Here is a 23,369-nt window from a genome sequence, read left to right as displayed (position 1 = left end):
AGTTTAACATCAAAATACCACACATTTAGAAAAACATTTAACCTGTCGGTCAGTGGCTGTGGGCGGGCCTCTGTGTGACGTCACATTAACAAGAGAATCAAAACCTGGCTAATGAGACTGCTTTGGTTTAATAGGGATTGAAATGTAGAGCCTGGATTTCTCATTGTATGGTTTTTTTTATTGTAGACTGCCAACACACATGTCCGAACACTTTGTAAAAGTGAATTTTGCGTAATAGCTGCCTCTTAAAATATTAGCCGAGGGCTACAGAACTGCACTAAAACGTTTTACAAAAGCGTTTTAATACTTAAAGGGGCCATGGCATGAAAATATGACTTTTTCCATGTTTAAGTGCTATGAATGGGTCCCCAGTGCTTCTATCAACCTAGAAAATATGAAAAAGATCAACCTAGTAACTTAGTTTTGGTAAACCATTCTCTACAAGCACATGAGAAAATGGGTCGTTAAAATTTGGCTCTCCTTATGATGTCATAAGGAGCTCTTATTATAATAATACCACCCCTTAATCTGCACTATCCAATCACAACACTGCCATTTAGTGCAGAGAAAAGGAGAGAGAGAAAATAACTCAGTTTCAATTGCAACAAAACCGCTCATTTGCATTTAAAAGGACACACCCAAAACGGCAAATTTTTCCCCACACCTACAAAGTGGCAATTTTAACATGCTATAATAAATTATCTGTGGGGTATTTTGAGCTAAATCTTCACATATGTGCTCTGGGGACACCAAAGATTGACATTTTAAAAAAAGTCTTGTGTCGTGTCCCCTTTAAAAGAAATGACCTACGGAAGAGGATTAAGGCCAAACTTAAAAACATATTTTTAATTTTTTAAGTCATAATTAAAAACTCAAAATAAATAGACCATATATGGACTCAAGTCTAAGTTTGTTTTTTTATTTCTGGAGATAGGCAGATGCCGTTTTGGAAAGAAGTTTTCCTCAGAATATCATTAAGTTGTAGCACAAACAGACTAGCGCTTGTGTGGATGCTGCTCTATTTAGAGTCGATCACTGCTGTATGTGGGTGACCCAAATTCATTCACTTTGTTTGGGGAACCGCCTGCTTTACTCCCCTCTTTTGTTGGCCATCAACATGTGATCGTGCAAAAACTGCATCCATTACAAACCATGAACACATATGAAGTTTTAAAACATTTGATTATTCCAATTAATTTAAGCTTGCAAGCAGAGTACAAACAATATGATTGTCTTTTAACGATTCGATCGCAGAAAACAACAACGGTGCAGCTAATTAAGCGCATGCGCACATAACTTCAGCACAACGTTGAATTCAACTGGCACATAAAACTTGCAGCGGGCTCGCGCACAAATGAGTATGCGTGCCTGCACATCGTTCGCTGGAGTTAGTGCGGGTATTGAGAGCTTGCTAATAATACTGAAGCGATTTCAGTAAAACCTCATACTTTTGTGCCAAAAACCGCCGTATTATCCATCTTGCATCTTGGATAAAAGATGATGGGTCCATAGCAGACGCATACTGAATCTCAACCAAAGAGGAACAACAACTGAGGCGACCGCTGAAAACAACATCCGAAGTTGGTATGAAGCATCGCGCTTTGTAAGGAGTCAGCGGAAACATTTGTCCAGGATTTTTGGCCAATTCTGCATAATATCCATTGCACGTTTATAACTTAAATAGCTTTGGTTGAGTTAACAACATCTTTAGCTAGTGTCATGATGATGAACTCTAGACGCGCGTTATTTTGTTCAGCTGGTTGGAAGTCAATGGTGCTGTCCAGCGTCCTGCTTGTTTACATCATACCGTTGTATGCTAATGGTAAGTATATGAATATAGCATTTATCGAGCTGCAAATGTGCACGTTTTCTTTTTTAAACAGTGATATTAGCTTTAACCTGTTGGAAATGTGATGAAATAATTGTATATGGTCGTTTCTTGATCAAGTGCCGAAAGTTCAAATACTCCAGAGTTTGAGATTTTGCTAAATCAAAACAAGCTGAAAGGCTTAATCACTCGACTGTTGTCTTAAAGAAATAGTTCACAGAAATATGAAGATGTACTCACATGTCATTCATAATATTAAAGTTTCCTGGAGCTCAACATGGTGATGCTCCAAGAAGTGCATACATCCATTTTTAAATAATTTTTTAAATAATAATTTTAATAATTTAATAATAAGTAACATACTTCCTGTTAAAAAGGGATTGACAGTATTGATTAGGCATAGACCTCAGTGGGTGTTTACCCATTTTTATTTATAGGAGATTTGGGACAAATCCTCTTGTAAAAGTAAAGTTTTCCTCATCTGACATCTGGACTGTTATTTAGTGCATCTTTGGAACAAGTTCAATAATAGTCTTCTTGCATATATGGCATATATTGGAAGCCAGTGAGTGTCTGTTTATTATGATATTCTAGAGACAAACATTACTATAACTGAAACGCACATTGCTAGTCCCCAACTGAAATCGCTTTGGTGAACATGCTGTGACAAAAGGCTACAACTCTTCTTTGTTGTTTTGCCAAGACCTGGGTGCAGTCCTATGTCAATACACTCACATCCTCCACCTTAAAAAGAAAGAGAAGCAGGATGCATTCACAAAAATCCCACCAATTCTGTCCTTCAGCTATAAGGCGTGCTGTCAGACATTTACATTGCATTTGGCAAATGCTTTTATCCAAAGCAACTACTGTCCAATTCTATATGCATTTTTTCATAAGTATGTTTGTTCCCTGGGGATCGAACCCATGACCTTTGCGCTGCTACAGCAATGCAACTATTTGAGCTACAGGAATACTTGTCTGTCTGGGGGGCAGACAACCTTTATCATTATTTTGTAAATTATGATTAAATGCAAATGCTTAATGACGACCTAATGTATTTAAAACATTAGTAGTGTTATCAGTAAAGCTGTGTTGATGTGCATTGAGAAAAGTGCTATTTAAATTACATTTATGTATTAAGCATAATACATAATTTTATCCAAAGCCACTACAGTGCATTACAAAGTAAACTTTTTTAAAGTATTTTTAAGTGTTCCCTGGGTTCAAACCAGCTGCATATAAATAGAATTGACTTAATTTGGTCTTTATTTAAAAATGTGTACCAACCAGATCATTGCATTTGTGTGCTGTCTTGATAGAATCGCAATGATTTTTTCCATGCACGGCACAAGGCGGCCATCTGCCACTAAGATTACTAACAGCAGAAACTGTCAATGAGCATTAGCGTCAACAAGCGCCTGCCTAGTCTGTCCGTATGGAGCTCACAGTAAGGGCTGACAGTATTTATCCTACTGGCCGCTGACACTAGAGCTGTCCACACTGCTGGAGACTTATGAAACTTCCCAACCTGTTGGACACTTGCTGGTTTTTACCGTTTGTGCAGTCAAAGCCATGTTTTCAGAATAGTTGCAGACTTTTTTCAATGCATGAAATGCTGATTCTTGCTGTATAGTTTTTGCTAGAGCTGCATATTTTTTTAAACTCAAGTTGCTCATTTAAGGTGAGACACTGTTTGTGTATTACTGTATAATAGAGATCATGTATGATGTAAAAGCAGTACATGTCACGATCGGTTTAAACACCGGAAAAGGAAAACTAAAGATGAACCCAAACGCAGACCAGAAGTACAAAAATAAACTATGATTTATTTAATAAATAACTGAAACACCCACGAGGGGGTAAAAACAGAAGGAACAAAAACACTGTGATGAAACACAAACTAAACACGGGAAAACAGATCTCAAAACACACGAAGCACATGAAGATTTCAACAACAATGATCGCGCACACAACAGAGGACGAGAGGGCATTATATAGACAGCACATCAATGGGGAACAGGTGAACATAATTAATCACTTAAGACACGAGTACATAAGGGAGTAAGGTAAAAGTGACAAGACACTGGGAATACGTGTCACACATATATGATGTGAAAACACACGTATTCCCACATAAAACAATGCTGCCCTGGTCTTGCTCTCTGGATACTAATCAAAGTCAAGCAAGACCACGACAGCCACAAAACACTGGGAACACGTGTCACACAGATAAGATGTGAAGCTCACGTGTTCCCACGTACACACAATGCTGCCCTGACCTTGCCCACAGAACACAGACCTGAACTATACTGAGGTCTGGCAAGATCACGACAGCAACAAGACACCGGGAACATGTGGCAGCCACACACAGAATGTGATCCCACATGTCCCCACACAGAACATGATACTGCCACGTCCTGTCAGATGCACTCAGACCTACATCTAGCACGGATGTCTGACAGGACCATGACAGTACAGTGGTGCATTTTCTTGTTTGGCACTATTAGTCGCACAGGCCTGGCATCTCTGTGTCTGTTTGGATTTGTAACGGTACTGCTGTGTTCCTATGCCCCATCCTCGATGCCCAGGAGAACCGTGCCAGCTTTCCCACCAGGCAGCATCTCAGTACTATTTATAACAAAGTGCATGAGTGTGAATTAAATTCAGCAATGCTTTTGAATTTAAAGCAAATTGTTGTAATTGAATGTAAAAGTAGAGTAAGGTAGATGTTGGGTTGGTAAATTTGTAAGAATAGGATTTTTTGCACGCCACGGTAGGACAGAATGAATGTAGTGAATCTGCACCTGCAAGCTCGGCATCATTCACAAAGTTTTGCACATCGCCATTTGTTTTTCATAAAAAACTTGAAAGCGCAGGGCATGGATACGGTGAGAAAAAAGACAACATACTTTCACACACTCGTGTAGATTTAAATGTCTCTCTGGTGAGGTCATGAGAAAATAGTTGGAAAGCTGCTCCATTCCCTGATTTCTTTCTCGCTCTCAGTCTTACAACCCTTTTGCCCCACTTTCCCTCTTCGTTCTTGCTGTCCTGACATGCTTACTAAACAGAGAACAGAAATCCCTCTCAAAGGCTTTTGGCGCTGGTCTTTAGAAAAGCGGAAAGAGAAACAGACACTCGTTATTTTTTTTCATCTTCACCACCCATTTAGAAACAGCATAGATGTGTGTTTTTGTGCTATTTTTCTTTCACCTACTTTTTCTCTGACCTTTCTTTTCTCTTACTTGACCCCTCTGTGAAGTGTTATGCAAATGATAAGAACCTTGTACGCTCTTGTCTTGCTCGTAGTCTTTGAGAGGAGACAATGTTTTCATTCAGATTCGTTCCCGCCATTCCAAATACAGGTATCTCTGCTATTTTTGGAATTGCTTTCAAATCAACATCATGGTGGTGAGAACCTAAGATTAGAACTTAATGGAGTGGTTGAACGTCGCTTGTGGTACGTGAGAAATGATTCGTGCATACGTAATGATCTCTGTGGTCCTCTCGGGGGGTCGGGTGAATAAATGAATGAAAGAAAGGGAGGAAATGATTCAAGAGGAGAGGACAGAGAGCTCTGTGTTCTTCGTAGCTTTTGAGATGTTCCAGGACGGCAGCTACTTTTCATGGCTTCTTGGCAACTGTGTGTGTGAGACTCTCTGTCAGGGGTAGACGTGCGACACATTTGATTTACAATGAAAAGGAATTGCACCAAGAATGCCCCATGGAAACTGAATTTCACACTGTCAATCAAATACAGGAAGTTCAATGAGTACAAATCAACAATTTAAGTAAATATATTCTTAATTCTTACTTTTATTGTTTGTGATAAGCTTACACCTTTGAGGCGTTTCTGTGGGTTTACACTAGACGCGAGTTCAACAATTTGCGTGCCTATATTACATTCAAAGTCAATGCAAAGACGCGATATGGGCGGCGCGTTTGCCGCGAAAACACACGCTATTCACCTAAAAATATTCAACTCGAGCGAAAAATTCGCATGACACGAAGTTAAATCCCGCAAGTAATCTAGAGCGAGTAATGCGATGCCCCGTGTATGGTGTGTACATAGCATTTGAGGCTTCAAAATCGCGTCTTCCGCGCCTAGTTTGCGGCTTAAACAGTTTGAATGTATACGCACGTCTAGAGCAAAGTAGACACGCGGAAAAAGCAAGCATTTGATGCGCGTCAGAGGCGAAATCCGCTTCTTGTGGGAGGGGCAAGTGCTATGCGGTTGTCTGTTTGCAAGATATCTGATGTTGATTGTGCATTTATCAAAAGAGTTACCAGTTTGTATTTGGTCACCTTGCTATAGGGGGAAAATAGTTAAAAAAACGTTGGGAATGCCGCGGGTCGATAAACATCACGTGACTCAAAAGTGAAATGTGTATTTACAACTTACCAGGTTGCCCAATGTCCTCACTGACACTCTTCCAAGCGAGGTCCTTTTTATTCCTGTCTCTATAGAAATAAGAACTTGTGTAGTATAGCTCCAGGTGACTGCTCACGGACAATATCAAGCCTTCCTCCATGTTGAATGAGTGACTCCATGCGGGGCTGCCCCCACAGCACCAAGCAGGCTCCTGATTGGTAAACGCGGCGCAAAAATCCGCCAAAGTTCACATTTTTCAACTCGGGCTTCAGCAGCTAATTCACATCAAACGCAAAAAGCACCATTCGCGCTTACCGCACATAGTGCGCCAGACTCTCAATTCGCTATTCGTGTGAACTAGATGCGTGATTTGCGCAAACTACACGCGCGAATGAGGCGGAATCGCGTCTACCGCGCCGCGCTAAACCCCTTATTTGCGCCGCGAGAACTCCAGACACACGTCAACACATCTTTACATTGACTTAACATTGAAATCACTCACGCTTGACGCCTCTACCGCGGCTGGTGTAAACGCAGCATTAGGCCACCACCTGACTTGTTGTGTTAGAAGTTTTAATGTCCATCCATATTTATTTTTCAAGCTATTTTATTAAAATACAAACAGAAAATACAGGGAATATGTATAAAAAAAATACTTTTCAGGACTAAATATCTTCTTTAGGTATCGTCGGTGTTTAGTGTGACCTCTCTTTGCACTAAACACATCTTGAACATTTTTGAGCAGAATGAAGTAAAAAGACTAATTTCTTTAAAATTAGGATTTCATTTTATTTAGGTTTAAGAGATCCTGCAGTTTCCTGCTATTGCTCGAGTGTAGGTGGAGTTAACCCTAAAAACTTGACACATCAGTTTACATTTTTATACAGTTTTTAATACTATATACACATTTCCTGTATTTTCTGGATGTATTATATTAAAGAGACTGAAAAAACAATTTTATATGATCACTATAACATTGCAAAAACAACAAATCTAATTCTGGCATGGTGGCCTAAGACTTTTGCACAGTACTGTATATGTCCATTATATACTATATGTGACATGTAATTCCAGTTATGTTCATGGAGGACTGCATTGTACTCAGACCTGACACTGTTAGCTCCCAAATGGCAATAAATTAGGTTGGGGAGATGTGTAATGCTACAGAGGAATTCCCAATTATTATGTATGAGAGCTTTTCTTATTTTGGCCGTGTGCTCTCCAAATCGACCAGTGCGAGTTACAACCTACAGCTCTTAATCCTAATCTAAATCCCAATTCTGGCTCAGACTGAAGGGGGTACATTAGTAAATCAGAGCTCCTAATCCAGGAACCACAAGCTGCTTTCGAAAGCAATCTGGGTCCTCGCACACAACACTAAATAATTAAGCAGATTTGCTTAAGTGAGTATAATATTTGTCTTTTGTTGTACTGCATGGCTGTAAAGTTGCTAAGTTTGCAATAAAAGTAACTAAATACTTGGGAAGGTCTTGTAAGCATGGCTCCAGACTAACTTTTTTCACTAGTAGCACAGTGGCCCCCAACTGAAAATTTTAGGGGCGCAACCAGAAAATTTAGGTGCACACACCGTAAATCAACATGCTAACCAAATATTCACATTTCTACTAATTTCCACTGTATTACTAATAAATACTTTAATGATGGAGGCAGAAAGTACAATGTGCTGTTTCAAATTCAGTGTCACATCACAAAAAAGGTCAAATTTACTGGTCTCACATGTGCGACTGGATGTAAAATTCAGTGGCACACTCTCAAGTTTTGGTGGCAAAATGCCACCATTTGGTGGCAGTCTGGAGCCCTGCTTGTAAGGAATGGATGATCTCAATCTAATACACAGGAAGAATGTCAGGATTAGATCATCTTCCAATATATGTGAATTTGTTGGGCATTGCATGTATAAAAACCAAAGTCTACTATAAAAAAGTACTGTGGTTCACTACTGCTTGTTGTATTGGCTGTCTGTGCACCATGATTCTTTGCCAGATGCTGTAGGGGCTTTGTGTGCTCACATCTGCGTGCTGCAGTTACATGCCTTCAACAGATGTGAATAGAGGATAGTAACTCTAATATAAGATGCATTGAGGCATTAAGCACATTATGTTGTGTATATGTGTGGATGGATGCTTGAGTGTGATTGGTCACAGATGCCACAGACAACCGATTTTCAATATAGTTTAATGTCTTATGTGCCAAGTTAAATTGTAAAATTGCTTTTCATTTCCAACCAGCGAAATAAAGTTGACTAACACCTGTTTATGTTTTTCAGGTAGTTCATTCATCTCCAATTCTACTTACACTAACTCCTCTAAATCAAATGGGGTGGGTCTTAAAGCTGCACTTCTGGGTGAGGCCACACCCATCATCCATGCCCAGGTTCACTCTCGGAAACCACGAGCAGGAGAGGAACCTGGCAGCGGTGGAGAAAGTGGGACCAAAACCAGTGTCAAGTCATCCGAGCGGGAACACCTGATGGATCTGGCTGCCAAACTTCCCACACTGGCTGCACCCCAAACACGAGGCCTGTCCCAACTAGATTTTAATGAGGAGGGCATCAAGGACACCGGCCCAGGCCCGAAGAGTGAGATACTACAAGCAGATGGGACGTGGTTAGATGTTGACCAGACACATGCAGGCACAGATCCTCCTCCGTATGAGTCCACCCATTCCCCAACCGAAGAAATGATCACGGTTGATTTTTACAACCCTCCTCCTCATCATCATATCAACGACGATCCTCCTGCTTGGGCTCAGGAGCTTCAGGGAGGAGATCCAACGTCCTGGACACTTTCTGATTTTTATGATTATCTGTCACCTGACTACTCCCCCACTGTAGTTTACCCAGATGAGACCCAACCATCACCACCAGACATGGAGGATGAGAACTGGCCTTTTGTTGGTCCCGCAGTTCCTTCTAACGCCAAACCTTCTGGCCTTGATGATGGTGCATCTGGGGCTTCAAATACAGCAGGTTCGCCAAGAGCTAAAAACACGGGTTGTCTTCCTGGATTTCAGCGTATAAATGGAACATGTCTCTCTGCGTGTAAGGTCTTCAACGCTTACTGCTTCAATGGAGGGCAGTGTTACGTGATTGACGGTATTGGTGCTTTCTGCCGGTAAGATGCATACATTTGCATGTTTCTGACTGAAATGTGTCTCATAACTGTTTAATGGGGTCTAGAGTAGGGATGCACCTATAGGATTTTTTTGGGCTGATACCGATTTAAACAGACAACTTCTGGGCGATGCCGATACTGATGCCGATACCGATATTAAACACTTGTGTACAATACTATACAGTTGGTCAATTACCTAGTTTATTTCTGCATCAAATTATTTTTACTGAACATGGATTGGATCTAATTAACATTCAACTGACCATATAAATATTGCTACTTCAAAAAAATTTGGACTTCTTTTCCCCCACTAAAGTGCAGTTTGTTTCTTTTATTGTCCAAGACATTTGAGCCAGCTCAACAAAGGTATTCTGTCGGTGCTTAAGTATAGTACACAACAGAGCATTAAATCATTTTAATAGAACAACAGACATGCAACTCATTGCCTTTATGTGGTTAATTAATAAACAATCGGTATAGGCCTTTCTCGTGCTATTGCCGATATGCCGATGGTTTCAAATTCATCAAAAATCGGCCGATAAATATCAGCGGCCGATACATCTGTGCATCCTAGAGAGGTCTATTTTTTGTAACGTACCCATTAGAAAATTAGAGTTGGGGTGTTATATAGTGGAAACAAGGTAGACAAGCATCAAGACACATCAGAATCCAATGTTTGCTTTACTTCCTGACACCTGAGATACCTTCATCGTCTAGTCTCAAACATTTTTATGTGTGTGTGTGTGCACGAGGAATGTGATTGGTTGAGCCTTGTCGAGTTCGAAAAAATAAAATGGCGGCAAAGAAACCATCAGTTTCCCGGAGTTCCTTCATGCCGCCAAAGTCATTGCCTCATGATTTAGCATCACTGCCTTGGGTTTCGAATGTGGTCAGAGTACAGTGTATAAAGACCACTATAGTGTCTGTCACCATCTGTTCAATCTAAACAGTCGAAATGAATAATAACAAGCAGTCCTATGGTCTTCATGTATGTCCAGTGTGCATCTGCTCATATGGGATTATATCTGTTGTACATTTCAGAGAGAGGCTTAGTGCTTGTCTGAAAAATGTCACCCAAAATCAAATGTTAGGGGATTTAAACGATTGAGCCTTAGTTAAAGACTTTTCTTTGGGAACACTAGTGCCCTCAAGGAACCACAAACTAGACTGAGTTCTGGTGAACGTGCATTGGTCAGATCAGTAATTTTACACTGTTTATTTTTTGGATTTGCGTATGGTAAAGGGATAGCCTGTAGCAATGATCTTAGCCAAGTTGTCCAGCCTTTGTTTTAGAGTTTCTGGTGGTTTCTTGAAAACCGATATATCAGGCGGTTGCTAAAGGTTGGGGGAGTGTTGTGGTGACATAACAATACTTAAAGAGCCAGGAAAATGAGTGTCAGTGATCCAGCGATCACTGTTGCCTTCAACGCGCTACACCCAGTGTAGTGTAGATTTAGAGGAGAGGTAAAGAGCAATCTGCAAAAATTTAACTTTATCTAATTTACAATCTGTTGGTGTAATTTTAGCAACACAGTCTGAACTTTTGTTCCCCAAGGCTTGATATTGTGGCTCTTAACAAAACCTCTACTACAGCCACAATCCTACTGAGAGAGCCCAACACTGACCCTTATTAAACATTTGCTTTAACAGATGTGGGCTCTGACCCAAATCCTTTTGTGTGTGTGTGTGTGTGTGTGTGTGTGTGTGTGTGTGTGTGTGTGTGTGTGTGTGTGTGTGTGTGTCAAGTTGGTGATTTTGGCCACAATGTTAGGTATTGTGACTGTCTCATATTCTTTTGTGTTATAGTGAAACCTCATAACTACAGTGGGAGTTGCATAGCATTGTAATAAACTATCCTGTCCAAGATTCAGTCTGCATTGGCTGCTGTCCAAACCCCTCTGTGCTGAACTCTGTGTTTGTACTGCAGATTTATAGCAATTATTTTCTTACATAACATACTATTAAAAAGTAATATTAAACGCCACACACATTGCATTAGCAACTTTGAGGCAATAGACATTCATGACTGATACATGCAGTGGGCCTTATTGATAGACAAAGAGAGTGACAATAATAGGGTTAATATTGTTAAAAAAAAGTCTAGGTTTCCTATTATTAAAGAGATAGTTCACTCAAAATGAAAATTCATTCATCATTTACTTACTCTCATGTTGTTACAGACCATAAATTTGTTTGTTCTTATTATCACAAAGGAAGATTTTTTGAGGAATGTTTGTAACCAAACCGATTAGGGGTGTGACGAGACACTTAATCCACGAGACGAGACGAGATACGAGATTGGGTTCACGAGAACGAGACAAGATGAGATTTTTACACTTTTTAAGAAATCCTCAATGATTAAATAAATTAATAAGAAACTGAAATCACGTTATCTTTAAATGATAAATATTGAAATATTTACAATTTTTAAATATTTAAAAAATATTTTTAACTAATAAAGGACTGTCCCTAACAATTATTTTGCTAACTGATAATGAAGTAATTTGTTATTTTGGGGTAATAAAAATAGACCCAAGTGAGCAGTAGCCTTTAAAATTACATAATAACAAAGATGCAATAATAATTGGTTCAAATAAAGTATTAAAACCAAGTTACATTAAACAACATTAACAAACACATTGCATTTGTGGCCTATAAATAAAAAGCATTATGTATGTATTATAACAAATGCCTGCAGGGGGCGATAGTGGACTCGTCTCTCGGACGCTATCTTCACTTTCACTTTTAACGGAGAGAAACGCTTATTTTTAGCCAAACAATGTTTAAATCCATTTTAATATTTAATATATGTCAATTTCTTTACACTAGAAATGGTACAGTCGAAGTACTCCCAAAAGTGCTATTACACCATAAAATGTAGCTCCTCTTTTAAATACGCTTAGAAAAGCGCTACGTTTTATTTTGTACCACCAAACTTGCTCGTATAACTACTCATCTTAAATAGGAAAAACGTTGATGTGTTTGGTCACTTCTAACTTTATCTCTAAATGGTACCATTGAATGAATGGGGCTAAGCTAAATGCTATCGAAGCGTCGCAGCGCGCTCCAGCGCTTACGTGCACGCGCACAGATGATGGAGGGATGTATCGACAATTCTTGGTTGGGATAGTGACATATTTTGGTGTTGAAAATGAGTAGACTATTCCTTTAAGGTCAAGACAGAAAAATTTAGCTTAGTTAAATTATGCAGCTTTTAACATAAAACTATTAATAAACGGTTATAAATGCTCAATATCATAAAACAGTACAGATAAAAAGTAAAGGTAAAATAAGTAAAGATAAAATTTTCCACCACAGTTTCACATTGATCTCTTCTTTAGGCTATAGAGTAAGCATGGCCTACATACAGAGCAGTAATTTTCTGTCCAGTATTGATTTTCTTTTAACACACCATACTCACAAAGCCTCTGGGTATCCAGTGGATATTAAAATCTACTTGAAAATACTACACAAAAAATCCAACAGACTTGCTTCTGTGGGACCTGAGCCATAGGGACTAGATTATGACTAGTTAGTAACCACTACTGCAGTATAGCTATGCAACAACATGCTAACAACTGGTCACAGGTTTTTATTGTTTTTTATATGTCTGTGGTGTTTTACTTTTAAATATGATTTCGGACAGAGTCGGTGTCCTCCTATACGGCAAAAACAATATATTTTCAAATATAATTTTTAAATATACAAAAATGGCCAAAAATATATGCGCTGAAATATATTTTGAAATATAATTACAAAAATGTATTTTTCACCAATATTTTTAGATTTTGAAATATATTTTTAAAATAAATATCATTTAAAGCATTTATTTTCACGCCTCATGAAGAAAAACTTTGTATGTAACAAACCAGTAAACATTTTAAATTTAATATATTTTTAAATGTATGTTAGGATAAAACAAAATATATTTTCAAATTCAAAAATGTATTTAATTAAGCTTTACTTTTTACAAAATGTATTTAGGATAAACATATTTTTGGCAAGAGAAATTTAGTATTGTTTTGCTTCATGGGCTCAGAGTTTAGTTTTAACCCAAATCAAACACACTTGAAGCAGCTAATTAAGGTCTTACTAGTAGGAATACTAGAAACAACCTGTCAGGTGTGTTGAGGCAAGTTGGAGCTAAACTCTGCAGGACAGAGTTTGGACACCCCAGTTTTAGGACAAGCCATGTGAAAATTCATCATTCAACACCATTACTGAGTATTTTCTCTATAAAATTGGAGACAGTCTCGTTCCCAGGGTTTAAAATCAGCTTGGTTTCCAACTTAACAAACATGTAACCAATCCCAACAATACAGTTGAACGTGTTAGAATGCCTGATACATTCAATACAATCAATTGCTTAATATTTGGCCTGTAAAAAATCTGATAACAGCTCAGGTACTTCATTCTCTGTAGGACAGACATAAATACACATCATTGACTGGACCATCTGTCTTGTAATCCATCTATGGGAGACTTGCAGTATCCTTGCATTGAATGCACACTTCTCATTTACAAAGATAAATTTTCCATTGCATTTATATCTCTCGCTCTTACATCTGTCCACAGATGTTTTGTCATGGCCAGTTTCTTTGGATCTCAGTAAAAAATCACAAAGTGTATTAGACAGCACCTTAAATCAAAAGGGCTTTTGTATAAACACAAGACTCACGCAGGCAATCCCCTTTACTTTTGCTTTACACAGTCAATTTTTATTCTTTTCTTTTGCCAGAGAGCTTTTCAATATTCCAGTAACTTGTATACGTAGCCAGCAATGTCCCAAATGAATTTGTATTTAAAGGTGCCATAGAATGTGAAACTGTATTTACCTAAGCATAGATGAATAATAAGAGTTCTGTACATGGTAATGACATATCCTGAGCCACGAGCGTTTACTCCTTCTAATGTAAACCTTGTGCATGCAATAATTGTGACGTAACACCCCAATATTAAATTACACATTACATTAATTACAATGTTGTTACAATGCTATAAACAAAGTTAGCATGCAAAGTTAAGGCTAAATGCTAACGTTTAAGCTGAAGTTCTGCTATTGATGTTAGGGGGCGTGCACACTAAAGCTTTTACGCACCTTTTACTTTTTCTATTGTTTCCAATAGTTACGCTTTTACGCCGCTTTTACGTTTTCAATTGTTTCCAACGGAAGCTCAGCGTTTTTCAAATAAGCCAGCAGCTAGCGGTTTCTTTCGCGCTGAAACCGGCGCTCAGCGTTTTTTCCGCGCTCAGTGCTGAGCGCCAAGAGTTGCAAAATATTCAACTTTGGGTAAAAAGCTCCGCTCGTCAATGTCAGTCCTCAAACGGCTGTCCAATCACAGTGGAGAAGGGGTGGGGCATTACCACAGCAACCAACCGGCTCACAGCTAAAGTATCACAGCTACCAAAGGGCTCAGCTGAAGAAAGCAGCTGGCATTCGGCGTTGTCCAGGCATTTTTAGCCGCTTTTAAAAGTTTTGGTGTGCACAACCCCTTACAGTTTTGCAGGTCCATACTTAAAAAAACACAAACCACTCAGAAACATCTATTAACAATCTTCGAACAATTGGCCAGTCAGAGCAGAGCTCAACATTATTATTCATGACCCTTCCAAATAAGGTAATAACAGATCCTTTTATTCTAGGGAAAACTCCTAGAGTTGTAAATGGGCATATAAAACCGCTTCTGGATCATTTTTGCATTTAATAATGTCAAATACGTTCTATATACGTATCAGAGAACTATTTAACATATTGTATTCATGCATTCTTTGGCCCCTTTAATATTTAACATTTGCATTATAGAATTAAGGTATGGCATAATTCAGTGTTTATTCAATTTACTCAGTTTTTTAAGGTAAGTGGTTGCAATCAGTTTATTTAAGCTACATTTAAACAAAAGGTTTTTTATTTGTTTTTCTATTTTTTTGTTTTGTTTGTTTAATTGTAGTTTAAACAAATTGATTGCAACCACTTACCATAAAAAAACTGAGTAAATTGAAGGAATAATTTATTTCAGTGCATAATGCGTGGTGTTGATCAACCTTGTATCTATTTTCTCCTTTGTAGATGTAATGTCCAGGAGTTTATCTGGAACAAGGGTTCCAGGTGCGAATCTTCCATTTCAGATTTCCAAGTGATGTGTATAGCAGTGGGCGGAGCCACCATCATGTTGCTCTTTCTTTTCATGATCATTGTCTTTTTCTCCAAGAAGCTGTACCTGCTTAAAACCGAAAACCATCAACTTCGCAAGCGCAGGTGAATCTTACACTTCTTATGACAAACTCTGGCCTGTTAAAATGTGTCTTTAGTTGTTTCTGGCTAGTACGGTTTCTCAAAAGTAGCAATTTAATCTCAGATTTGATGGTATTAGATTAGATTGTGACCACATATATAGTGTTATTGTGAGCTTTCATCGCAATTATATAATCCTTTTCCAAAAGTAGGCCAATCTGATGGAGCAATACAAGTGTGTGAGTGGGGTGACCTATAAATTGTGCAGCCAAAGGCATTTAAGCAGTCCAAGTTGTCAGTTTGTCCGTAGAGAAGAAAAAAAGGAAAGGATACTAGATATTAAGGGAGGAAGCAGTGTGGTAAATAATAAGAGCTTTTTAGCCCCTCTTGGCCCAATCAATGAAAAGAGTGGTTGGAAACTTAACAGTAAGTTCCTTAGTTGCACATGTTCTGGACTCTAAACAGTAAACCCCGCCTACTTTTGTTTAATTGGCCTTTTCGAACACTTTGACAATGTTAGACAGTACAATGAGAGTCGATTATCTTGCAATTGTACTTTTTTGTATTACACTACTTTAATTATAAAGCATGCACCTATATGCCTGGACCTTGTGGGTATGTCCATGAGCTCACATTGTGTTAAATATGAAAAATACATTTGAATAAATCTTCTATGAATAATATATCCAACATTTGAACATCTGTTTATGTTTCTCTGTCCCGCAGTAAGTACCGTCCACAGTCGGATCAGCCCGTCGATAACTTCTCGCTGTCCACTGTTGCTGAAAACTCTCAGGCAAATGTAAGTGACACCTTGACTAATTTTTCCCATTTCCGTGCTTTGGCTTACTATGATAACATTGTGTGTCAGTTAAATGTCCTCTCCTCTTTTTCTCACTGTTCTCCACTAAGCATTCATACATCCTAAAAAATGTTGGGTTCTTTTTAACCCAGCGTTGGGTGTAGAAGGACAAACCCAGCTGTTGGGTTAAATAAACCCAGAAAATGTTAATGGGTTTAAACAACACCAGCATTTTGGTTTAAAACAACCAAGCATAGGTTAGACCTCTTTTTCATCCCTTTGTTTTTCCATTGACTTATATGTATGTGCCAAATGATACTTGTGATAACTAGATTACTGTGTTTTACAGTATGTGTGTCTAACCATACTCATCACATTACTAAGAGCATGGTTGGGTAATAAAAGAAATATTGTGAACAAATAAAGGTAAATGACAGCATGATAAAACATATGAAATGTTACTTTAAAATGCATTATTAATCTAAAGCAAAGCAGTGGATGATTCTTTTTATGAGGTGTTAGTAGAGTAATCCTCTCTCGCCACCCCACTCCTTAGAAAACCATGAGCAGATATACGTGGGAATATAAACCCAAAGAGGATTGCTGCTGTGAGGTAAGATGATCCATAAACTGACCTCTTCCCAGTGATGCTCTGCTGACTAAAACATGCTTGAAAATCTTGCAGCAGCTTCTTTAGACCCAACTTTCCTTTTCTTGTGCTTCAGTCCTCTAGTCTAAACAATCATGATAAAGCAATATATTTAATAGTTTTAACTCAACGTCGTAAAATCCCAAAGCTTCCTCATCCTAGATTCCATTTTGACTTTACATTTCAGTAGTTAACCTCCTCACCATCCAAAGTACTAACACGGCAAGGATCCAGAATTTGTAATATTACTGCAGGACCAGGGTCCAAAATTAACCTTAGTAGTTGATAAAAGAAGTCTCTTTCTTTTCTAAGAATAAGAATTTATACATATCTGATTCCCACTGTGTAAATAAAGCAAACTGTATTCTCTGTTCTTCCCATTTACAATCACTGCTTTTGTGTTTCTTCAAGAAATATTACAGGTAGCAGGCACATTAACAAAACTCACTTGTTGTAACTTGCTTATGTTTGTCACGTAAATTGGCAAGGTTTAGTGTTAGTAGCATATTGAAGGGATGGTTCAACCAAAGATGAAAATAATGTCATTGATGACCCTCGTGTCGTTCCGGACTCGTGGGACCTCCGTTCGTCTTCGGAACGCAGTTTAAGATGTTCAGTTTAAGACAATCTACGTACGGTGGGCTGTCCATGTCCAGAAAGGTAGTGGGAACATCATCAGGGTGGTTCATTGGACATCGGTGGGTCGGTTGGAATGTGTTGAGGCATCGAAGATATATTTTGGTCCAAGAAGAACAGGAATTACGGCTTTGTTCGGCGTTGTCTTCTCTTCCGCGTGTTTTGTGAAACTTATAGCGTGCGTCTCCCCTGTAAACGAAGCCCGGCACACAAAACAAACAAACAAAAAAAAAACAGCTGGGACGCACCAGGTAACATGTCAGCCGCGTCGTACGTCATCCGCGACACTGCAGTCACTGACTTTAGTCTCGCGAATGCGCTTCACAACAGACGCGGAAGAGAAGACAATGCTGAATAAAGTCATATTTTTTTATTTTTGGACCGGGGTGTATTTTCGATGCTTCAACGCATTCTGGGTGACCCGCTGGTGTCACGTGGACTATCTTGATGATGTTTTTGTTGCCTTTCTGGACATGGACAGTGTGCCGTACGTAGATTTTCAATGAAGGGTCAACAAGCTCTCTGACTAAATATAAAACATCTTAAACTGTGTTCCGATGATGAGTGGGGGTCTTGCGGGTTTGGAGCGACATCGGGGTGAGTCATTAGTGACATTATTTTCATTTTTGGGTGAACTATCCCTTTAAATGTGTACTGCTTATAGTGCATTGATACTGTGTAGTTGTTTTGCTTCATACTATAAACAGTGCAGATATTCCTGATATCCCTCTTGATGGTTGATCAGTTACACTTTGAAGTTCAACATTTCCTCTGTTGAGCTCCAAAGAAATCTGAATCCAGATCCGTGGAGTCATTTCATCCACTCCAGACAACAGAGATCCACTTGTACATGTTATGGTACTTAAATCTGGTATTTACATCTGGTGATTTGATCAGAAGTGGACAGAAATAAAGCGGTGTCTTGACAACGCATTGTGATCTGATCACCCAAACAACCTTCAGATCCATTTGGCCATGTTGCATTTGTAGTATAAACATTATACAGTGAGTAATTACTTGCTGTTATACAGGGATGATTATGGTCTGGACTTAGCGACTTGAATCATGATAAACATTGCTCATAATGATTGCTTGTGTGTGTGTGTTAACAGGATGACACTGCCAAGAAAGAGCCAGAATGTCCCAAATGTCCCCCTGAAGAGCCTGATTGTCCCAAATGTCCCCCTGAGGAGGACGAGCCTCTGAACACCCAGAACTCACTCACGCCAAATCTTGAAAACAAAAAGGCAGAGGGTGAAGACAACGCAGAGGAGGTAAACTCACTGCAGAACAACATGAACGTGTAGCACCGCATACCAGCGCTGTGACTGTAACAAAGCACAAATTGACCCCACGGGCCCCCTTGAAATTCCCCAATGGTCATTGATTTGTGCTATTAGACTACTTCAGTGGTTCCCAAACTGAAGGACGCGACCCCTGGGGTGGGCATGGAGTTATGAAAGGGTGGCACGGCAATTGGAAATTATGGATAGTTCTGCCGTAAGCATTAAAGCAATGCATTCTGTAAATAATATCATACTGATATGACAAAGCCACAAATCGTTGTCATGACAATAAGATGTAAGCATTACGATTTCCTACCATTTAACTCCATAAAAAAGCATGTCAGCCTCAGAGCAAGAGAAATAGGACTGTCAAGATTTTTGTAATGAACTAAGGCACTAAGTTACAATTAACTCAAAAACTAAATTGTATTTGTGTAATATTTTTCTAACAATTGGGGGCTCGCCAGGACAATGTTGGGAACCACTGGCATAGTTTATGGAAACTCGCACCCCAATATGGCAATCTACTTGTGTGACTTCAAAACTTGCGGTGCTCTATCGCATGCTGGCGTCTTCATCTCCAGAGTAACAATGCGAGTACCATAGCAGCACATTATCACTTTCACCCCGTCCTGGCTTGCTGTCACCCTGCATCATATTAAGCTTTGTTATGCTACTGTATGTTCACACCTCAAAGCTATGAAACACTTCACCCTGACCCAAAGGTTTAGCTTCAGGTATGAACCTTTAAACCTTCAGTCCTTACTGCTGTGACACCTTCTGACTTTCTGTCTGTCCTGCCTTACACTGAATCTGCATGCATTGGTGTTCTTTTTTCAAAATGTTTGTTTGGGAAATAACATGGCTATTTAGTGTTTAAAAAAAAGTGTAACAATTTGATGTTTCGATGAAAATATATGTTTGTTGACTTATTCAGTGAGCATGTCTAAATAAATATTCGATATTGCAAATAAATATCAATCCAAGTGCTATTTCAGTATTGGCAAAGTTTTAAAGCTTGTAAGTCTTGAAATTCATTTTTAATTTTGATGTATTAAGATTTTTTGTTTTTGATAAAGCAAATAAGAATGAAGTCCGTTTGTTTGGAATAAACCAGTTTATCAGTACACAACTGAGTGCCATTGTATTCCTGAGCTCCACTGCTCATCTTTGTAACATTGTTGCTTTGCTCCTGTGCTTGGCTTTAGCATTTCAGATAAAAATGCTGGGTTATTTTCAACCCAGCGTTGGGTCGATAATGGATGAGCCTGAGTGTTGGGATAAATTAACCCAGATGTTTATATTTAATCCAACAATGGTTTAAAGAACCCTGGATAGATTATATTATATCCCAAAAGGTTGGGTTTGTCCTCTTTGACCCAACTTGGGTTGAAAATGACCCAGCATTTTAAAACATTTCACCCTCATAATATTGCTTTAATGTACCACTGTAGGCTGGCTTTACACAGTAGGCCAACTATAGACAGCTCTATAATGTGCTACAGACATTGTTGTGGACATGGCAGTAATTTCACCTGTTACTGTTTTTAGTCCATGTCGGATTTTGGTGCATGTTCGATTTGACAGACTTAAGGGGGTCGCACACAGGATGGGCAGCTCAGCGCCGCTTAGCGGCGGGCCGTTCTAAAAAACTTGAACACGTTGCTTTCTATGAGTATAAGCACACTGGCGCCAACAGGTGGCGCCATCGCGCCGCCCAGCAAGACTCAGGAAGTTGCTCAAATCCCTGTCGCGCCATAGAGCGCCACTCACATAGTTTAACATTAAATATCATCATATTTGTCCCAAATCATTAACGATTAACATTGGCTGCTAACGTATATTTTGCATTTTGAAGTAGACGCTGTCTGACGAAGCTCGCGCTATTTAATGTGCACTTCCGGTTTACGATACCTCTGAGTTGTCCTAGACGCGACGACGCTGAGCTGCGCGGCCGGTGTGCGGCCCCCTTCACTGTCCATGTTGTGTATCATAAACTGTTCGGGTCTGATCTGTGCGTGCTTTGGCGTTCTGCCGTGTTCCGGATTATCTGCATGACGTTGCGCTGGCGCGACAATCTGCCTCGACTTCTGACGTGTTTACGTTTTACGGATTGAATTGGATTTGGACAGACAGTTTGAACAAGGTCTTAGGACTTGTTCACACCGTCAGTCCAAATCGATTTTGGTGCATATCGGATTGGAATCCAATCACATTTAAAACGTGTGAACGGCCAAAAAACGCATGAAATTTGTTTGGTTCTAATCTGTTTTTAGGCTACATTCAGAGGTGGTTTAAAATCTGTTTCAAATCGCATTTCTGGAAGTCTATTTCAGTTTGACCGCTCTGATCGCATTTGTGTAGCTTTTTGGTTACATCATGCTATAGTTTCTACAATGTCAGACGTCGAGGCAGATTGTTGTGCCAGCGCGACATTATTGCCATAAAAACAGATAATCCAGAACATGGCGGAGCCCTGCAGGGCGCACATATTGGATCTGAACAGATGCACAATGTGGACAGTGAATCTGTCAAATCGAATATGCACCAAAATCAGATATGGACTGATAGTGTGAACAAGGCCTTAGTCATTGGTGCTGGATTTTTAAACATTTATTCACCCAAAGTGTTAATCAGTTAAGTTACGTAAACATGCTTTAAAAAGCTGGTATTAGCTGGAAAAGTTTATTTGAACTTTTCTTCAGGTCTACATTATAATTTATTGAATTATTTTGTTATTGATAGAACAGTGATTTCAATTAGTGACTAATGCCAGATATCTGCATAGCAGTTACATTTATGTAGAAGGTAGATGCTTTTATCCAAAGCGACTTACAGTGCATTACAAGGTATACAAAGTATTTTTATCAGTTTGTGTGTTCCCTGGGTTCAAATCCATGACCTTTTGCACTGCTAACGCAATGCTCTACAAGTGAGCTCCACAGTAACACCAGAATTACAAAAATGAAACTAATAATGCATGACATGGCTTATTACATTTAACACCGAGTTATAAAGATCTAAGACAAAATCCTGCATGTTGGTTGCCTTTCCTCTGAACTACGTCCACCTCCTTAACCTACTCATAGCTTATGCTGGGTTGATATTAAGAATAAAAAATACATTTACAAGAAAAATTGTAAAAAGCATGGCTTGAAAGTTCCTAATTTTACTCTGTCGCAAACCTTTTAGGAAGTCATTTTAAACCAACACAGCCTTCCCAAATTCACTATATATATTTTTTTTAATTTTTAATTTGTTGTTTCTTTGTTTTTGTATGGGTTTGTATGTTTTATGTGCTCTTGTCCAATATACATCTATTTGAATATTTGTGTATGCTTCTGTGTACTTGTATCTGTGCTTTTGTGTGTCTCTGTGTGTGTGTGTCTATCCAGGGTGGTGTGACCATCGACTTAGAGTTGCTTCTCCCCAAGGAAGCGAAAATGCACCCCGAGACAAGCCCCCCTCTGCAATACAATGTTTTCCTCTACAAGCACCCCAAGTCCCCTAAAAAGTCCCCCGTGTTGCGTCGCCCTCCAGGCAGGATGGGACAGGGGAGGCCTTTGTCTCAACTCTGCCCCAGACGCAGCTCTGAGCCTGGTTACAGCCCCGTCAGCACGCGATCCCTACCGGGAGTTCTCTCCGGATCATCAAGCCCTCATCTTGGTGCAGCCTACACACCTTAAAATAAAAGAATCCTTCAACAGTGACTGAGATGAAATTTATAAAAATACACATTCACATCTGTGGCCACAACCATTTTTAAGAGACACTGAATAGTGATAAAACATGTCAGCCTTTTGGATAAAGAGAAGAAATGCTAGTAATGTATTGTTACAAGCTGTTGGGTATATACAAACACTGCTTCTTTTGACCTAAATTCATGTATGACAAACACAATGACAACCTAGAATGTTCTAGGTTAATTTTACCCAGGGGTGGGGTTTGTACATTTTGACCAAACATGGGTCGAAACATCTCAGCGTATTTTAGTGTGTAATGAATGGAAAAGAAAAAGTGGATGAACTGTTATTAGATTTTACAGACACAAATGTTGTGTTACGATATGTCAAATAATAATAAAAAAATTCACACATGCATCCACAGAAATGTTGGAACCTGTATACATTCAGGGTAAATAACAACTTGATAACTTTTATTAACAAGGTGCTTTTGTGTTTTAAATGTTAGATTAATACTTTCACTTGGAATAAAGAACTTTAGAATTGTTTAGATCTGATAGTATTGCTTATTCTTTAGACCAAACAATGTCTTCCTCATGTGTATACAGAAACATGAAAGATAGAGGTTGCTGTTTGCCACATTATTAGCAATAAGGTCATATTGGGGCGGTTTCTCAGACAGGGTTTAGATTAATCCAGGACTAGGCCTTAGATATTTTAGGACATTTAAGAAGTTTTTACAAACAA

At 39.0% G+C, this 23,369-nt stretch overlaps 1 protein-coding gene across 2 annotated transcripts; it reads left to right on the top strand.

The window, feature by feature from the left end:
* Positions 1-1,258: 1,258 nt before the first annotated feature.
* On the top strand, positions 1,259-23,174 carry cspg5b (chondroitin sulfate proteoglycan 5b). Of its 2 annotated transcripts, XM_055219426.2 has the most exons (7): positions 1,259-1,822; positions 8,488-9,334; positions 15,402-15,590; positions 16,293-16,368; positions 16,925-16,981; positions 18,766-18,927; positions 22,335-23,174. In XM_055219426.2, exons 1-7 carry the CDS (start codon positions 1,720-1,722, stop codon positions 22,623-22,625), a joined length of 1,725 nt encoding a protein of 574 aa, XP_055075401.2. In that variant the 5' UTR covers positions 1,259-1,719; the 3' UTR covers positions 22,626-23,174. The 2 variants fall into 2 exon arrangements, with proteins under 2 accessions (XP_055075401.2, XP_055075402.2); XM_055219427.2 differs by lacking the exon at positions 16,925-16,981 and having other exon boundaries at positions 1,261-1,822.
* Positions 23,175-23,369: the final 195 nt, after the last annotated feature.

Source organism: Misgurnus anguillicaudatus, chromosome 20, assembly GCF_027580225.2.
Source record: "Misgurnus anguillicaudatus chromosome 20, ASM2758022v2, whole genome shotgun sequence".
NCBI lineage: Eukaryota > Metazoa > Chordata > Actinopteri > Cypriniformes > Cobitidae > Misgurnus > Misgurnus anguillicaudatus.
Note: the sequence above shows the minus strand (reverse complement) of the source record. Positions and strands in the feature narration are given on the sequence as shown.

What these genes read in the sequence shown, in the direction of transcription:
- cspg5b (XM_055219426.2), top strand. Translation starts at nt 1,720, where the DNA reads ATGATGATGAACTCTAGACGCGCGTTATTTTGTTCAGCTGGTTGGAAG. An exon ending in CTGAAAACTCTCAGGCAAAT is followed by an intron (nt 16,369 to 16,924) that starts GTAAGTGACACC and finishes CCCACTCCTTAG; the next exon opens with AAAACCATGAGCAGATATAC. An exon ending in AAGAGGATTGCTGCTGTGAG is followed by an intron (nt 16,982 to 18,765) that starts GTAAGATGATCC and finishes GTGTGTTAACAG; the next exon opens with GATGACACTGCCAAGAAAGA.